This window comes from the organism of the source record quoted next, unplaced genomic scaffold (assembly GCF_019419815.1).
Source record: "Pyrus x bretschneideri cultivar Hongxiangsu unplaced genomic scaffold, Pyrus_bretschneideri_v1 Contig46, whole genome shotgun sequence".
NCBI lineage: Eukaryota > Viridiplantae > Streptophyta > Magnoliopsida > Rosales > Rosaceae > Pyrus > Pyrus x bretschneideri.
In genome coordinates this window covers 45,286-59,210 of record NW_025999783.1, presented here as the reverse complement: position 1 = coordinate 59,210, position 13,925 = coordinate 45,286, and the positions used below count along the sequence as shown (strand labels likewise).

At 37.6% G+C, this 13,925-nt stretch overlaps 2 protein-coding genes and 1 non-coding gene across 7 annotated transcripts; 1 reads left to right on the top strand and 2 right to left on the bottom strand.

Annotated features, from left to right (window-relative positions):
- Nucleotides 1-6,689, top strand: LOC103933655 (histone-lysine N-methyltransferase family member SUVH9). 5 transcript variants are annotated; one of them, XM_048567753.1, is made up of 4 exons: nucleotides 1-2,301; nucleotides 2,401-2,543; nucleotides 5,621-5,820; nucleotides 6,237-6,689. In XM_048567753.1, exon 1 carries the CDS (start codon nucleotides 200-202, stop codon nucleotides 2,240-2,242), a length of 2,043 nt encoding a protein of 680 aa, XP_048423710.1. In that variant the 5' UTR covers nucleotides 1-199; the 3' UTR covers nucleotides 2,243-2,301; nucleotides 2,401-2,543; nucleotides 5,621-5,820; nucleotides 6,237-6,689. The 5 variants fall into 5 exon arrangements, with proteins under 5 accessions (XP_048423710.1, XP_048423711.1, XP_048423709.1 ...); XM_048567754.1 differs by lacking the exon at nucleotides 5,621-5,820; XM_048567752.1 differs by lacking the exon at nucleotides 2,401-2,543 and having other exon boundaries at nucleotides 2-2,301; nucleotides 5,621-5,806.
- A 1,234-nt stretch (nucleotides 6,690-7,923) lies between these two features.
- LOC103933656 lies at nucleotides 7,924-10,533 on the bottom strand. The gene is made up of 4 exons (XM_009343350.3): nucleotides 10,335-10,533; nucleotides 9,218-9,288; nucleotides 8,809-8,944; nucleotides 7,924-8,416 (listed from the first exon to the last, which is right to left on the bottom strand). Exons 1-4 carry the CDS (start codon nucleotides 10,489-10,491, stop codon nucleotides 8,331-8,333), a joined length of 450 nt encoding a protein of 149 aa, XP_009341625.2. The 5' UTR covers nucleotides 10,492-10,533; the 3' UTR covers nucleotides 7,924-8,330.
- Nucleotides 10,534-13,499: 2,966 nt separating this feature from the next.
- Nucleotides 13,500-13,581, bottom strand: TRNAS-AGA. Its single transcript has one exon. It is a non-coding gene; the product is annotated as a tRNA-Ser (tRNA).
- Between the last annotated feature and the right edge of the window lie 344 nt (nucleotides 13,582-13,925).

The window sequence follows — 13,925 nt, the reverse complement described above, 5'->3', positions numbered from 1 at the left end:
AATGGACGCCAAAAATTGACACCTTTTGTCAAAATTTTCATTTCAAAATCCGCCATGAAAGTAGCTCCTCCAAATTTCTCAGCAGAACCCTAAACAAAGAAAAGGCACACCCACCACCGCAACCGCAAACTTCCATGCCCAACCTCCACAGCCACTACACTCTCCTCCCACTCAGACCCACTTCATTTCTGCTGACGAAATGGGCTCTCTCATCCCAATTTTAGACCTCAATAACCTCCCAGAATCCGCCGCCGGCTCCACCCCAAACACTACCATCTCCGCCGTATCCATGAAAGTCCCCAAAATCGAACCGAAGCTCGAACCTTTCGACGAACCACTCGATGCCCACCTGCCCCAACTGCCTCCAGAACCCTTCATTTCCACTCCTACCCCCAACTCTCTCACCAATTCCCAAATTAACCCTTTCTCCGACCAGAACCACACCCCCGTATCTGATTCCTCCGCTGCACCCTCCGACCAGGAGAATGTGTACTCGGAGTTCCATCGAATTTCCGAGCTTTTCCGAACTGCTTTTGCTAAAGGGCTCCAGAGTATCGGCGACGGCGAGGTCGAAGTATTGGACCCGGATGCGCGAGCAATTGTGCCGGTTCCTCAAGAAACCCAGATAACAGAGGCTGTCGTCGCGCGAAGGAAATACCCCAAGCGGTCCTCCGAGCTCGTCCGGGTGACCGATCTCAACATCGAGGACCAGAGGTACTTCCGTGACGTGGTGCGGAAAACCCGAATGCTTTACGACTCGATTCGGATACTGTCAGTGGCGGCGGAGGAGAAGCGGAACCCAGGAAACGGGAAGCGAGTCCGCGGCGACTTGCAGGCCGCCACAGCGCTCAGGGATCGTGGGTTGTGGCTCAATCGCGATAAAAGGATCGTGGGTTCGATTCCTGGGGTGTACGTTGGCGATCTCTTCTTTTTCCGCATGGAGTTGTGTGTGGTGGGTTTACATGGCCAAGTCCAAGCTGGCATCGACTATCTTCCAGCGAGCCAGAGCTCGAATCACGAGCCAATTGCAACCAGCATTATTGTTTCGGGTGGCTATGAGGACGACGAGGATGCTGGTGATGTGATTATCTACACCGGTCATGGAGGACAGGACAAGTTTAATAAACAATGTGCTCATCAGAAGCTGGAAGGTGGGAATTTGGCATTGGAGAGGAGCATGCATTATGGGATTGAAGTGAGAGTTATCCGAGGAATCAAATGCCAAGGTGGTATTTCACATAAGGTTTATGTTTATGATGGCTTGTATAGAATATTTGACTGTTGGTTTGATGTGGGGAAGTCGGGGTTTGGTGTTTATAAGTTTAAACTTCTGAGAATGGAAGGGCAAGGCGAGATGGGTAGCGCCATTCTTAAGTTTGCGGCTAGCCTTAGGGCCAGCCCATTGGCTGTGAGACAGTCGGGGTATCTCAGTCTGGATATTTCTAATAAGAAGGAGAATGTTCCAGTTTTTCTGTTCAATGACATTGATTCTGACCAGGATCCCATGTATTATGAATATCTTGCGGCAACTGTGTTTCCAACACAAGTATTTCATCAGTCCGGGAAGGGGACCGGGTGTGATTGTGTTGACGGTTGTTTTGGTAATTGCTTTTGTGCTTTGAAAAATGGAGGCGAGTTTGCTTATGATGACAATGGTTGTCTTTTGAGAGGGAAGCCTGTGGTTTTTGAGTGCGGGCCCTTCTGCCATTGTCCCCCAACATGCCGGAATCGTGTCACTCAAAAAGGTATGAGAAGTAGACTGGAAGTGTTTAGATCAAGGGAAACAGGTTGGGGAGTTAGGTCCTTGGACTTGATACATGCCGGTGCCTTTATATGTGAGTATACAGGGGTTATTCTCACTAGGGAAATGGCTCAAATATTTGCAATGAATGGTGATACCTTGGTTTATCCACATCGGTTTTCTGATAGATGGACAGAATGGGGAGATTTATCCCAGATATATCCTGATTATGTACGTCCAAGTTATCCTTCGATCCCACCATTGGATTTTGCTATGGATGTATCCAAAATGAGAAATGTTGCTTGTTATATGAGCCACAGTTCCACTCCGAATGTGATGGTGCAGTTTGTACTGTATGATCACAATAATTTGATGTTTCCTCATCTCATGCTGTTCGCAATGGAGAACATCCCTCCTATGAGGGAGTTGAGCCTTGACTATGGGGTGGCTACTGTGTCTGAGGCTGATGAATGGACAGGAAAACTTGCTATCTGTAACTAATTTTGATGGGGCGATGATATTAAATCATGCAGATGGTTACGGGAGTATGATATACTAAGGTAAAACCAACTCATTTCTCAGTAAAAGCATTTGTATCTTTCTTATTTTTTGGTTATACACCAGATCAGCTTGCCCTGTTCTCCCATGCTTTGTTGTAGCTCTTGTTCAAACTTCAATGTCACCTTGTCACCTATTCATTGGTGCTAGGTATGTGATTCTTTGTGCAATGATATACTCTAGTAATCATATGGTGAAGCGTACTATTCGGAGGAAGGGGCCTTTATATTTCTCTGTGCTGGAGGTGATTTGTCTTGTTACATATAAAACCTAGTCATTCTAGTCTATTTACTTAGGATTAACATTTTCCGTTTGTGTTGCTCTGGAGCCAGATTGTTCATTAATTTGTATTCTAGGGTAATATCATGATTCATGGACCATGATTCTGGCTATAAATTATACTCAGGGATTTTGGTTTATAATATTCTGAATGCTCAGGGAAAGACTTGAAAATTGTAATTTGTGATGGTTAATAAATTTACTGAAGTGAGTAAAAATAAGTTACAACTTAGAAGGAATATAGGAGGACATGAATGCTGAACTAGAACAGTTTTTCACCAACATTTAGTTTTGACTACTGCAGTGAGACACTTGAGTCTCAGATATTTCTCATATTTGTTCATGACCCAAAGGAAACAAATATTCACCACCCCCTTTTTCAGGTTAGGATAAAAGGGATTTGAACCATTGACCTAGCCTAATCCCAACCCATTTTCTGACCCTTTCTCACGACTTGGCTATCCTAACGCCAACAGAATAAAAATTTCTTATCATTAAGACAACTATTTTGGTTTGTTTTATTAAATATTTCTCTTGCCAATAAGTTTCAGCTACAAGTTTTGTCGAATGTACTTTTGCATATTCTGAACATCAAATTATGCTTTGCAAAAGGAAGACATTTGGTTTGGGATGGCTGACTTGTTTTCGATTGCTAGAAGAGTTAAATTATGTGCTTTTCAGTCCTGATTAATGGGTACTCTCTGTTGTACATTCAAACACATTAAAATAAAAATTCTGACCCCAAAATATATAGTTTTCAGTATACAATGGTCATGACACTTTTCTGGTATTTTATTTTGCTAGGGTTATAAGTCTTGGTGCTTGTAGTCATTGCCCCATTGCTTTCCATTTGAGTCTTCATGTCATTCTATTACTAATGAGCGCAGATGGAACAATATGGGTTATGGGTAGTGAGTGCACCGTCGGGTCCTCAAACCATTTGGGTTGGAGTTCATATTTGACATATGCAACCCGAGTATTGTGGCAATTTGTGGAATAAGTACCTTGAAGCAATTATAGGAGAAACTTTTAAAGAAGATAATTTTGTTAGCAAAATCTATGACTTTGTTCTTGTACTTTTTATATTTTACTATTGATGAGAAGTGCAATCAAAGGCCACATGGTATACAGTCCCCTATGTAAAATAACCGAACACTTATAAAACAACAACTTACAAACCAACCCACCCCAACCCTAAAGAGAGCGGGCCCACAGAAACTGCAATGAAAGTAATACAGTGCACTTCCCAATCCCTTGAACGGAGAAAGAAGGGGGCAGTCGCTAAATCCAAATGAAACTGAAGCCAAAGTGATGTCTAATATATAGCCTTGTCCAATGAACTTGGAATCTATTATCCTGTAAATAGGAGAAAGAAACTATTTAATTAGTGTAGTATTTCTTGAAGTGGAGTTTGGTACAGGGAAAGGGAGAAGAAATTCATGTTGAATAGATATGTGAAAGTCCAGTGAAGGGAAAATGCCATGGTTTACCTTTGAGTTATGGTTGACTTCAATAAAAGCATTAATTTGGGGACACTTTAATTTTACATTCTTTCCCTAGGAAATTGAGTTACTTTAACTGTCCTGGAATTTTAATTGATTAACAGGAAAAAATCTCGAATGCACTTCAACTGGCCCATTCAGTAATCATTAAACATCACAGGAACAATAGTGAATCATATTTCTTGCTTAAAAACATTATAGAGGCATCAGATTAGATTTAGATAGCTATAAATTGTACCTATAGAACTTCTACTTGTGCTACTTTAAGAGGTTGCAAGGTAAAGATGCAAAGTGCTTTGAAACCTGCATTACATACAATACGACTCAGGTTGTCAAGCTGATTTGGTGTTTGTATAGGGTATTTTGAAGTTTTTACTTAAGTTGTACAAAATAATTGCTAGGCTGCAGCTAAATGTAAACTTGCTAAGCGTGTATGGGAATTTGGGGAATGGGTACATGTATGGATATGCCCATATAGTAACCTTGAAAATTTGAGGAAAATATTTTTGACCGCTTCAAAATGTACCAATTAATATTCAGTTTATATTTTTCGGTTACTAGCATATTCAGTTTCTTTCATCAATGCTGTATGCTAGTTTAATATATGTGTGTGTGTGTGTGTGCGTGTGTGTGCGAGCACGCATGTGTCTCTGCATATGTAAGGAAATTCTTTCAAAAAGAATGCCTGTATTTTCTGAAACGGGTTTGATATCCACACCCCTTTTTACTTCTCACACACCCTTGTAATTTTTGGCCGTCGGATCGGATGAATTGAAGAGGATCAAGGGACAGAAATTAACAAGGGGTGTGTGAGAAGTAAAAAAGGGTGTGTGGGATAGCATACCCCTTTGTGAAAACTTCCTTGTTTGAATCACCCTGCAATTAAAATTTAATGATTCCAACCTTGCATCTTCGTTCAATGGATTACCCTTAAAAAGTTCTGTGGAATAGGAAACCGTTTAGTTATCTAAGTATTGATCAAATTAATAAATGAACACAACGTTTCTGATCGCTAACAAATTTATTATTGGGGTAGGTTTTCTTTTGTCATATACTAGTTGAACTAATAATTATTTTCTCGTTGAGATTAATGATAGCTTTTATGTGGATGAAAGTATATACAAGTTTGCTCTGTATTCCCTGTACATGACATATCAATGTCCTCGCACCTCTGCACCAACACCATAGTTTCAGATGACATCTTGTCATCTAAGTTGGCTTAACCAATGCCAAATCTGAAATTCTTGCTTGTGATATTTGCCATGTGGTAGGAAATTAGGAATCTATGTCAGAATCATATTTCTCTGTGACAAAGTCCTTACTATTAAAATTAGAGTCTGTAAAGTTCATTGCAATTAGACTAGAATACGCAATAACCTATTTGAATTTGAAATTCTTCTTGTTCATTAAAAGTGTATTTCGTTCTTGTATTTTCTTCAAAACCAATTCATTGTTTAGGTTTGTCAAGCTAGAAAATCCTCTGCAATGTCAAACTGTATATATCCATATAATCGATAACATTCAGTTGGCTGCTTTACAGACACACGCGTCTCATGCCCTTGCCTGTTCGCGTTAATAGAGAGAGACACACATGGGCACACGCATAACTTGTTCCTGGTGTATATCTTTTGCAAAGTTAGGCAGTTTATTGACTATGGATAAAGTGAGGGAGCCGTGCAAATCTTGTCATTTGAAAGAGAATTATGTGTTTGGAAGGGGAAGTTTAGTAAAGTACAATAAGTTGAGCGGCTTCCTGGAGTTCTCTTCTGTTTATTTCTGCAGTTCTATATTTATTTATTGTAAAAAATTTGAACCAAAAATTTTCAAATGGAAATTTACTCTCGGCAGAAAAATGATGCACTAAATATTGTATCTAGTGACTGTTTCTCTGCTTTTTATAGTCATAATTAGTTCATTAGATTTCTGTGTATGATACATGGTGCATACTTGAAAGCTTACCGGCCTGTGCTGCTGTGCAACTGGATTGGAAGCCATTCGGTTATATGGTCCGCATAATTTTCTGTTATCATGTTACGCAGGTGTATACATGGAAAAACAGAATACTGGATGTGTGTGGTTATTGTTGCGATTGCTTTTATAAAAATGGCATACTCAATGGTTCTTGGAGCTCTCTAATTTGTTTTCTTATTATGCAGGTGGCATTCAGACTACTAAGCTGTGTATCTGGCTTCCGAATTTTCTGGTCCATGAATGTTTCCTCACAACTAGATGCCGAAAATGTAAATTTTTCAATCAGGTTATCCAAAAGCATTGATGTGGCTCATGTACATGGCAATTGAAGTCGCGGGCTGGTAAAAAAAAAAGAGAATTGAGAACTCGCAGACCGAGCCACCAGATGCTGCTGTGATGATTTTCTCTGACGTTTTAGGCTTTCCCGGTTTCCTGGACCTTTCGGACCAAGTCTTCATACACGCAACTGATAGTAGGTGTCTTTAGGTTTGTTAAGTTTGTAAGAACAACTTGTACTGATCTTCTGTACTTGTAGCTTTGTATATGTTATCACAACCAAAATGGCTAAACTTTGTACAGAATTGTATAATTCGTGCCTACAGGTATCGCGTATGTTTGGATGGATTGGTTTTCTTTAATTCCTTGATTTATTCATTTATAATGGAGTATGATGGTGATGATTGAGGGTTTAGGGTAACAGGTAACTTGAAAGCAAGAATAAACTGCTGCACTCATAAATGATCGATACTTGAGGCAAACTGGCATGGTTGAAGAAACTACGTGCCATTGTGCTGACTAAACTGCATGTCTGAACTTAGACGTTAAAATAAGATTGCGATAATGGTTCATATTTAATCAATGCTCGTAAATACAACATTTGTAGATGTAGAGGCCCGAAATCCACCAACATATTGATGAAAGAAGAAAAGGTCACCAGACTACAAAGGTGCAATGTGCGTAAATACAACTTTTTGTATATGTAGAGGCTCGAAATCCACTGATATATTGATGAAAGAAAAAGAGGTCACCAGACTACAAGGGTGCCGGTGCTTCTTAAACTAGGTTTGATAGTTTCCTCCTTAAAAGGAAAATGATGATACAAGTGAATATATAACATAAATGATCGATACTCGAGGCAAACCGGCATGTCTGAAGAAATTACGTGTCACTGTGCTGCCTAAACTGCATGTTTGAACTTAGACGTTAAAATAAGATTGTGATAATGGTTCATATTTAACCAATGCTCATAAATACAACATTTGTAGATGCAGAGGCTCGAAATCCATTGACATATTGATGAAAGAAGAAAAGGTCACCAGACTACAAAGGTGCCGGTGCTTCTTAAACTAGGTTTGATAGTTTCCTCCTTAAAAGGAAAACGATGATACAAGCGAATATATAACATAAATGATCGATACTCAAGGCAAACTGGCATCTCTGAAGAAATTACGTGCCACTGTGCTGCCTAAACTGCATGTTTGAACTTAGACGTTAAAATAAGATTGCTATAATGGTTCATATTTAACCAATGCTCGTAAATACAACATTTGTAGATGTAGAGGCTCGAAATCCACTGACATATTGATGAAAGAAGAAAAGGTCACCAGACTACAAAGGTGCAATGCACGTAAATACAACATTCGTAAATGTAGAGGCTCGAAATCCACTGACATATTGATGAAAGAAGAAAAGGTCACCATACTACAAAGGTGCCGGTGCTTCTTAAACTAGGTTTGATAGTTTCCTCCTTAAAAGGAAAACGATGATACAAGTGAATATATAACATAAATGATTGACACTCGAGGCAAACCGGCATGTCTGAAGAAATTACGTGCCACTGTGTTGCCTAAACTGCATGTTTGAACTTAGACGTTAAAATAAGATTGCGATAATGGTTCATATTTAGCCAAATGCGCGTAAATACAACATTTGTAAATGTAGAGGCTCGAAATCCACTGACATATTGATGAAAGAAGAAAAGGTCACCATACTACAAAGGTGCCGGTGCTTCTTAAACTAGGTTTGATTGTTTCCTCCTTAAAAGGAAAACGATGATACAAGCGAATATATAACATAATACGAGTATTGCAATCGAGAGGGCTTTTGACAACATCTTTATAAGCATGACCATGACTGTCAAGTTCTTTTGGTAAACTTTTGTATCCTCATATATATAAACCTTGTTTGTTATACAATCAGAGTTGTAATATGCACATTTCGGGATGACTTGGTATCGGAATTTCAGTATGTCGTGAAGATTACTTTGTGAAGAATACGGCTCATGCTTGAGTTGCGAGTGTTCCATTTTTCTCTAGTTGACGTAGTCTTGCTCGTTCCATCTTTCGTTTACGCCACTCTTCCAGGGCTGCAGGACATTATGCAAATTGGGAAAATTAGCTCATAATAATAAACACAAGTTGACATCTGAACAAAAAAAATGCACCAAAAATGCTATGAATCTTTCTTGCACGTACTAATACTAAAGTCAGAAAAATAATTTGACCAAATTTTAATGAAGCAGCACATAGTTATAGCGTAGGCTAGTATTTACACAAGAAACCATAACCGATGTATCCATCTGCTCTAACGTTTAAAGAAGTGAAGGATGTTCGACAATTTCTCTGAGATTGGTTCACATCTAACTTAAAATGTGAGCAACTATCTGATTTTCATAAACAATTGACACACACAAATAACATACAAGAACAATAGCCCATTTCAGTGTCTCAGAATGGACAAAAAATGACATATTTTCACCTTTGACGCTGGTTGCATCATTAACAGAATGTAGATCCTTCAACCTCTTGGAAAGGCCAACTGCAACGGTCTGCCGTGCGTCGTTCTCTTTGACAGTTTCTGGTTTTGCATTTGTTTCTTGTTGGATTTCCTTCACCTGAAATAGGAAAAAAATTAAATGAACATCCAATTGTACACAAAACCATGAATTATACAAGGTTTAACTATTTGTGTGATATTGAAATTTTTTATAAACAAGAAGTTCCAATTACAATTGAAAGTGCACATAAGCATCAGACAAACAAACAGTAAGTATTGGTTCAGTTTGTACACGGGCACTCTCCGTTTCGTTTGTTACTAGCTGTAGAAGTTTATCTTAAGTAGAATTATAATCGATGCATAATAGTTCTAACACTGATTCCATACTTACTCTTTTTATCAGTTCCATGGGTCGCATAGCAAAACGAATTTCTTCAGATTCTCTTACATACCTAAGTGCAGCTGCACATACACAGGAAAAAGATTAAGGAAAACCAAGTTAAAGTCAAGAATTATCATATTAGAGCATCTGAACAAAATATCCCTTCACAGATTCATGAATTAGTATATTTAACTTTCTATAACGAACAAACCATAGTTTAACAATCACCATGGTGCTTAAATCAAAACTGGACCTTTTAATCATTCAAATATAGGTTTCATGCTATTATAATGCTTCGTTCATGAAATGCCTGCTTAAATCAAAACTGGATCTTTTAGTCATTCAAATATAGCTTTCATGCTAGTATAATGCTTCGTTCACAAAATGCCTTCACAATCACCATATTGGAGCACTTTTTCAATTAAAATTTGCTCATAATTACCCTCAGGTTAAAACCCATCCTCCAGCCCTAAACTAGGGTCATATAGATGGAAAAGGAAGATTAAGATTAAGAAATAAAACTATACTAAGTCTAAGCGAGTAAACTACGTTACACATGGTAAAAAATTCCTGCAAAGAAGTGGTTGCTTCTCTCATAGCCTCATAGGAAAAGAGTAAGACACCAGTTGCACAATTTTAATCCTAAGAGTTTAATTCAAGGCTCTTCAGTTATCAAAAACCTCTATATGGGATTTAGTTTTCAAAATTGAACTGGTCCGAATCCGAACTAGGAAGATAACCTCATGACATTGCAACTTAAGGATAAAATCCAAAAAAAAAAAAAAACCAACTGTGAACTGCACTAAATGAAAGACCTCAATCACAAAACCCTCAAGCCTAAAATACTAAATTTCAAGCACAAAAGGAACCTTCGAAGATCGACATAAAGCTGCACAACAAGATAACAATACAATTAAACCACTAAACCCCGCACTAGAAATCCTAATTCCCTAACCTCAAATGAAATGGGTCACCAATCCAATCAACAACAAGAAGCAAATGATGGGTTAGCAAGAAAAACCCATAAAATTTTCAAAAAGTGAGGAAATTTAGATGATGGGTCAGCATGATTTGCAAAGATAAAGAAAACCCATGAGCCAGATTGTAGAGAGAGAGGGAGGGAGACCTGAATTGAGGCGAGAGGCGGAGAGTTTGGAGCGAGAAGTAGCGGAGGACAGAAAGCCCTGAAGCAGTAGAAGCGCCGTGATCAGGTTGAGCAAGCACATCATTATGGTGGCGCTCCTGAACGAAAGCCTCGGCCGCCATGATTGCTGTCCCTCCATCGTTTTCTTCTTCTTCTTGATTGCTGTATCTTTTGGTAATTAGATGCTAATTGAGCTGGTATAAATTAACAGCAGCGAGAGAGAGAGACGAAGATCGACAAAGAGAGAGCGCCGTCCCCGGCATAATTTGCGACTCCAAAATTGTCCTTGTCCACTTTCACTTGATTTCTACTCAAAGGTCAAAAACACTTCCATATTAGAGGTGGGTCCTTCTGCTTTGCGAGAGAAAAATAAAAAAAACAAAACAAAATTAAGAATCAGTTTCCATCCGTCATTTAAGGCTCATTTATAAGTGTTTTTAAAATTACAAAAAACGCTTTTAGAGAAAATATACTTGGATTTTGAAAGGACTTAAAATTATTGAAATCCTAAACCCTTAAGGAGAACCAGTTATGTGCATTTTTCAGAAGTACTGTATTTTTTTTAGGATTCACTTGCGATTAGTGGCGAAGGTAGGATTTCTCTAGGATGAGGGGGGTGCGAACTTAAAAGAGTGCAAGATTAAAGAAAAATGGCAACGACTAAATCTTTTTAAAAGAGTGCAAGGACTTCTTGGAATATTTGAAGGAGGAGGACTACTCGAAATATTCGAAAGAGAAGAACTACCCAAAATGTTTCAAGGAGGATTTAAGCATTGTTTCTTATAGTATCATTCCATTACGTAACTGTAAAATGGAAAGAAAAAAAAATTCTCAGACTCTTAATCCTAGAGTACACTATACTAATATGCATAATACTAATCCAACGAACAACTCAACCATTCCAACCACTTGCATAAGCTCCAAATAATTACCCCTAATATGCATAATAACTAATACAACCAACAATTCAATTAATCAATACCAATAACTCAATAAGCATACGAATTATTCAATAAATAAAAATTCAATTCAACTAAGCATATGAATAAGAATAATTGTATATATTATGGAATAATTCAACTAATTAATCAAGAATCATGAATTCAAATTTTAATTTTCACCCTAAAAAATAATTTCATACCAATAATCATAGAATCATATCAATAATCAATAACCAATAACCATAGTAGTGCATTACCATATAATTCTATACCAATTAAAACTCATTCATATTAAATAATTAATTAGGGTTAGGGATTATAAATTTAGGAATTAAAAAATTTACCTAAAGACTTTGAAGGCTGCAAGCCGTGGCTGGAGACTGACTTGAGTGGTTGGCGGCAACTGGAGTTTGGAGAGTGGCTGGTTTTTTGTCCGTTGGCTGCCAAGTTGCTGGGAATTTGGGGGGCAAGCTTTGCCCTCTGATTGGCAAAGGCAAAGTTGAAAAAGAAAAGGGGGACATAGCTCAACAGTAGAACCAGATCACCGGAACAGGGAGAGGGTGAAAACTAGTTGAGTTTCCGATGAGGGGAGGGGCTGAACCAGCCCCCCAGGCGTATTTTTCCTTCGAGGGGAGTGGCGGCCGCCACTCCTCGCCCTCACGTGGCTTCGCTGCTGCTTGTGATTTTACTAAGGATTGATTTCATAAATATTTTCACCAAAAGCGTTTTCAGTATACTTCCAAACGATCCCTTAATCTAGGTAGTGTTATGGCACTTCAATTTTAACCTTGAAGACATCTTAAGTTTGATTCTTGTCAATACAAATTCGGACTGAACTATTATGGCTTGTCTAGTGAGGTTGAGCTCATTTTCCTATCTCCTAATCTAGATAACGTCCTATGTTTAAAAAAATGAGTTACCGTCCAAAAGGAAAATTAAGAATCAAGAAACCTAGGTCAGCTGCATTTTTGTCCTTGGAAATTTTCCGTTTTATTCTATTGTTTGTATTATTTTAAGTTGGTGATTATTTGCGTTTTTTAATACAAAATTTTAAGTTTGGATATTGGTTAGATAAGTTTCCAAATTTGAATTTAATGCTTCATTCGTATTCATTTGGATTTATTCCAAAAAAGAAGAAAAAAGAATGATGTACCATTTTTTCAATTTTTTTATGACTAACTCAAAAGGTTTTGAAAAAGTTAAGGTTTCATTGTAAAATTAATTGACAATATAGGGAGTAGTCCAACCTCTTATAAGCCCATGCAAGGTCTCACTTCTCATTGTGACTCATTCTCAGCACGCCCCCCACATGTGGTGAATTTTCAAGTCTAACACATGGACAACACAACAAGGTAACGTGGAGCACATGTGGCTGTTTGGCTTCACATGTGGGATAACCTACTCTCATACAATGGAGAAGTTGAGGTTCCACCATAAAAATCAATTGACAATATATGGAGTAGTCCAACATCTTATAAGCCTATGAAAGGCCATTCCTCTCATAAATATGAGATTCATTATCAATAGGTTTCCTATTTTTTTTTGGCTTTACATCATGTAACAATTTAGAGAGTCATACTATGTGGTAAATTACCAAACTAAATACAAAAATGTTATGATGACCCATATTCACAATCTTATCTGCTATATTTTAACTTCATGTGAACTATGTGTCACAAATGTTGAATAGTAAACTCTTTCAACAATTTAGAATATCATTGAATTATTCTTCAAAAAGATGGATCGTGTTACAAAATATAAGATGAAGGAACCTTTTGTTGAGACTTTGCAATGAGTGCAAGATTATAGATTTTTTCAGTACAGTTGGTTTATTGAAATGGTAGGAAATGGGATAGTCTTTGCATTTATCAAAGTCCCTTTATACACATAAGTTTACAGCCATAAGGAGTAAATGGTACGAAGCAAAAGTCGTCATCTCATTTTCTATTTCATCTTTTTAGTACTTTCCTACCTAAAATCTTGATGGTGTCATCAAAATCAATGTGACTGTTTGTTTTTTCATGTATTTCTATGTGAGAATTCACATTAATTTCACGATGGATCATTTGTTGTTTTTAGCAAATTGAACCAATAAAACAAAGGAAAAACCTTGCACTATTGGAATTGAGGGAGTAATTATGTACTCCCCTTTGGTCGAATTGAATTGTAGAATTAACTTAAAAATATTTATAATAAAAACGAAAAACGTGAGCGGCAGGATTCGAACCTGCGCGGGCAAAGCCCACATGATTTCTAATCATGCCCGATAACCACTCCGGCACGCTCACTATGACGATGCTGAAACTCCAAATTTAGAGTAATTATAGCAATGGTTTCTCAACTTTAATCAAATTGACCAAATGATTTCTCAACTAAAAATCCCTTACCATTGATCCCTAACTTATTAAAATGTGTATCTATAGTCATTTTTATTAACTTTATTAGAATTTTGTCAAAATAAGTTATGTTGGAAGGATCATTGCTACAATTGAAATCCCTTAACTCATCAAAACGTGTAGCTATGATCATTTTAGTCAATTTTGTCATAGTTTTGTCAAAATGAATTATGTTGAAAGGACCATTGTTATACTTGAGTTAAAGTTGAGGGATCATTTTTCTAGTTGGATTAAAG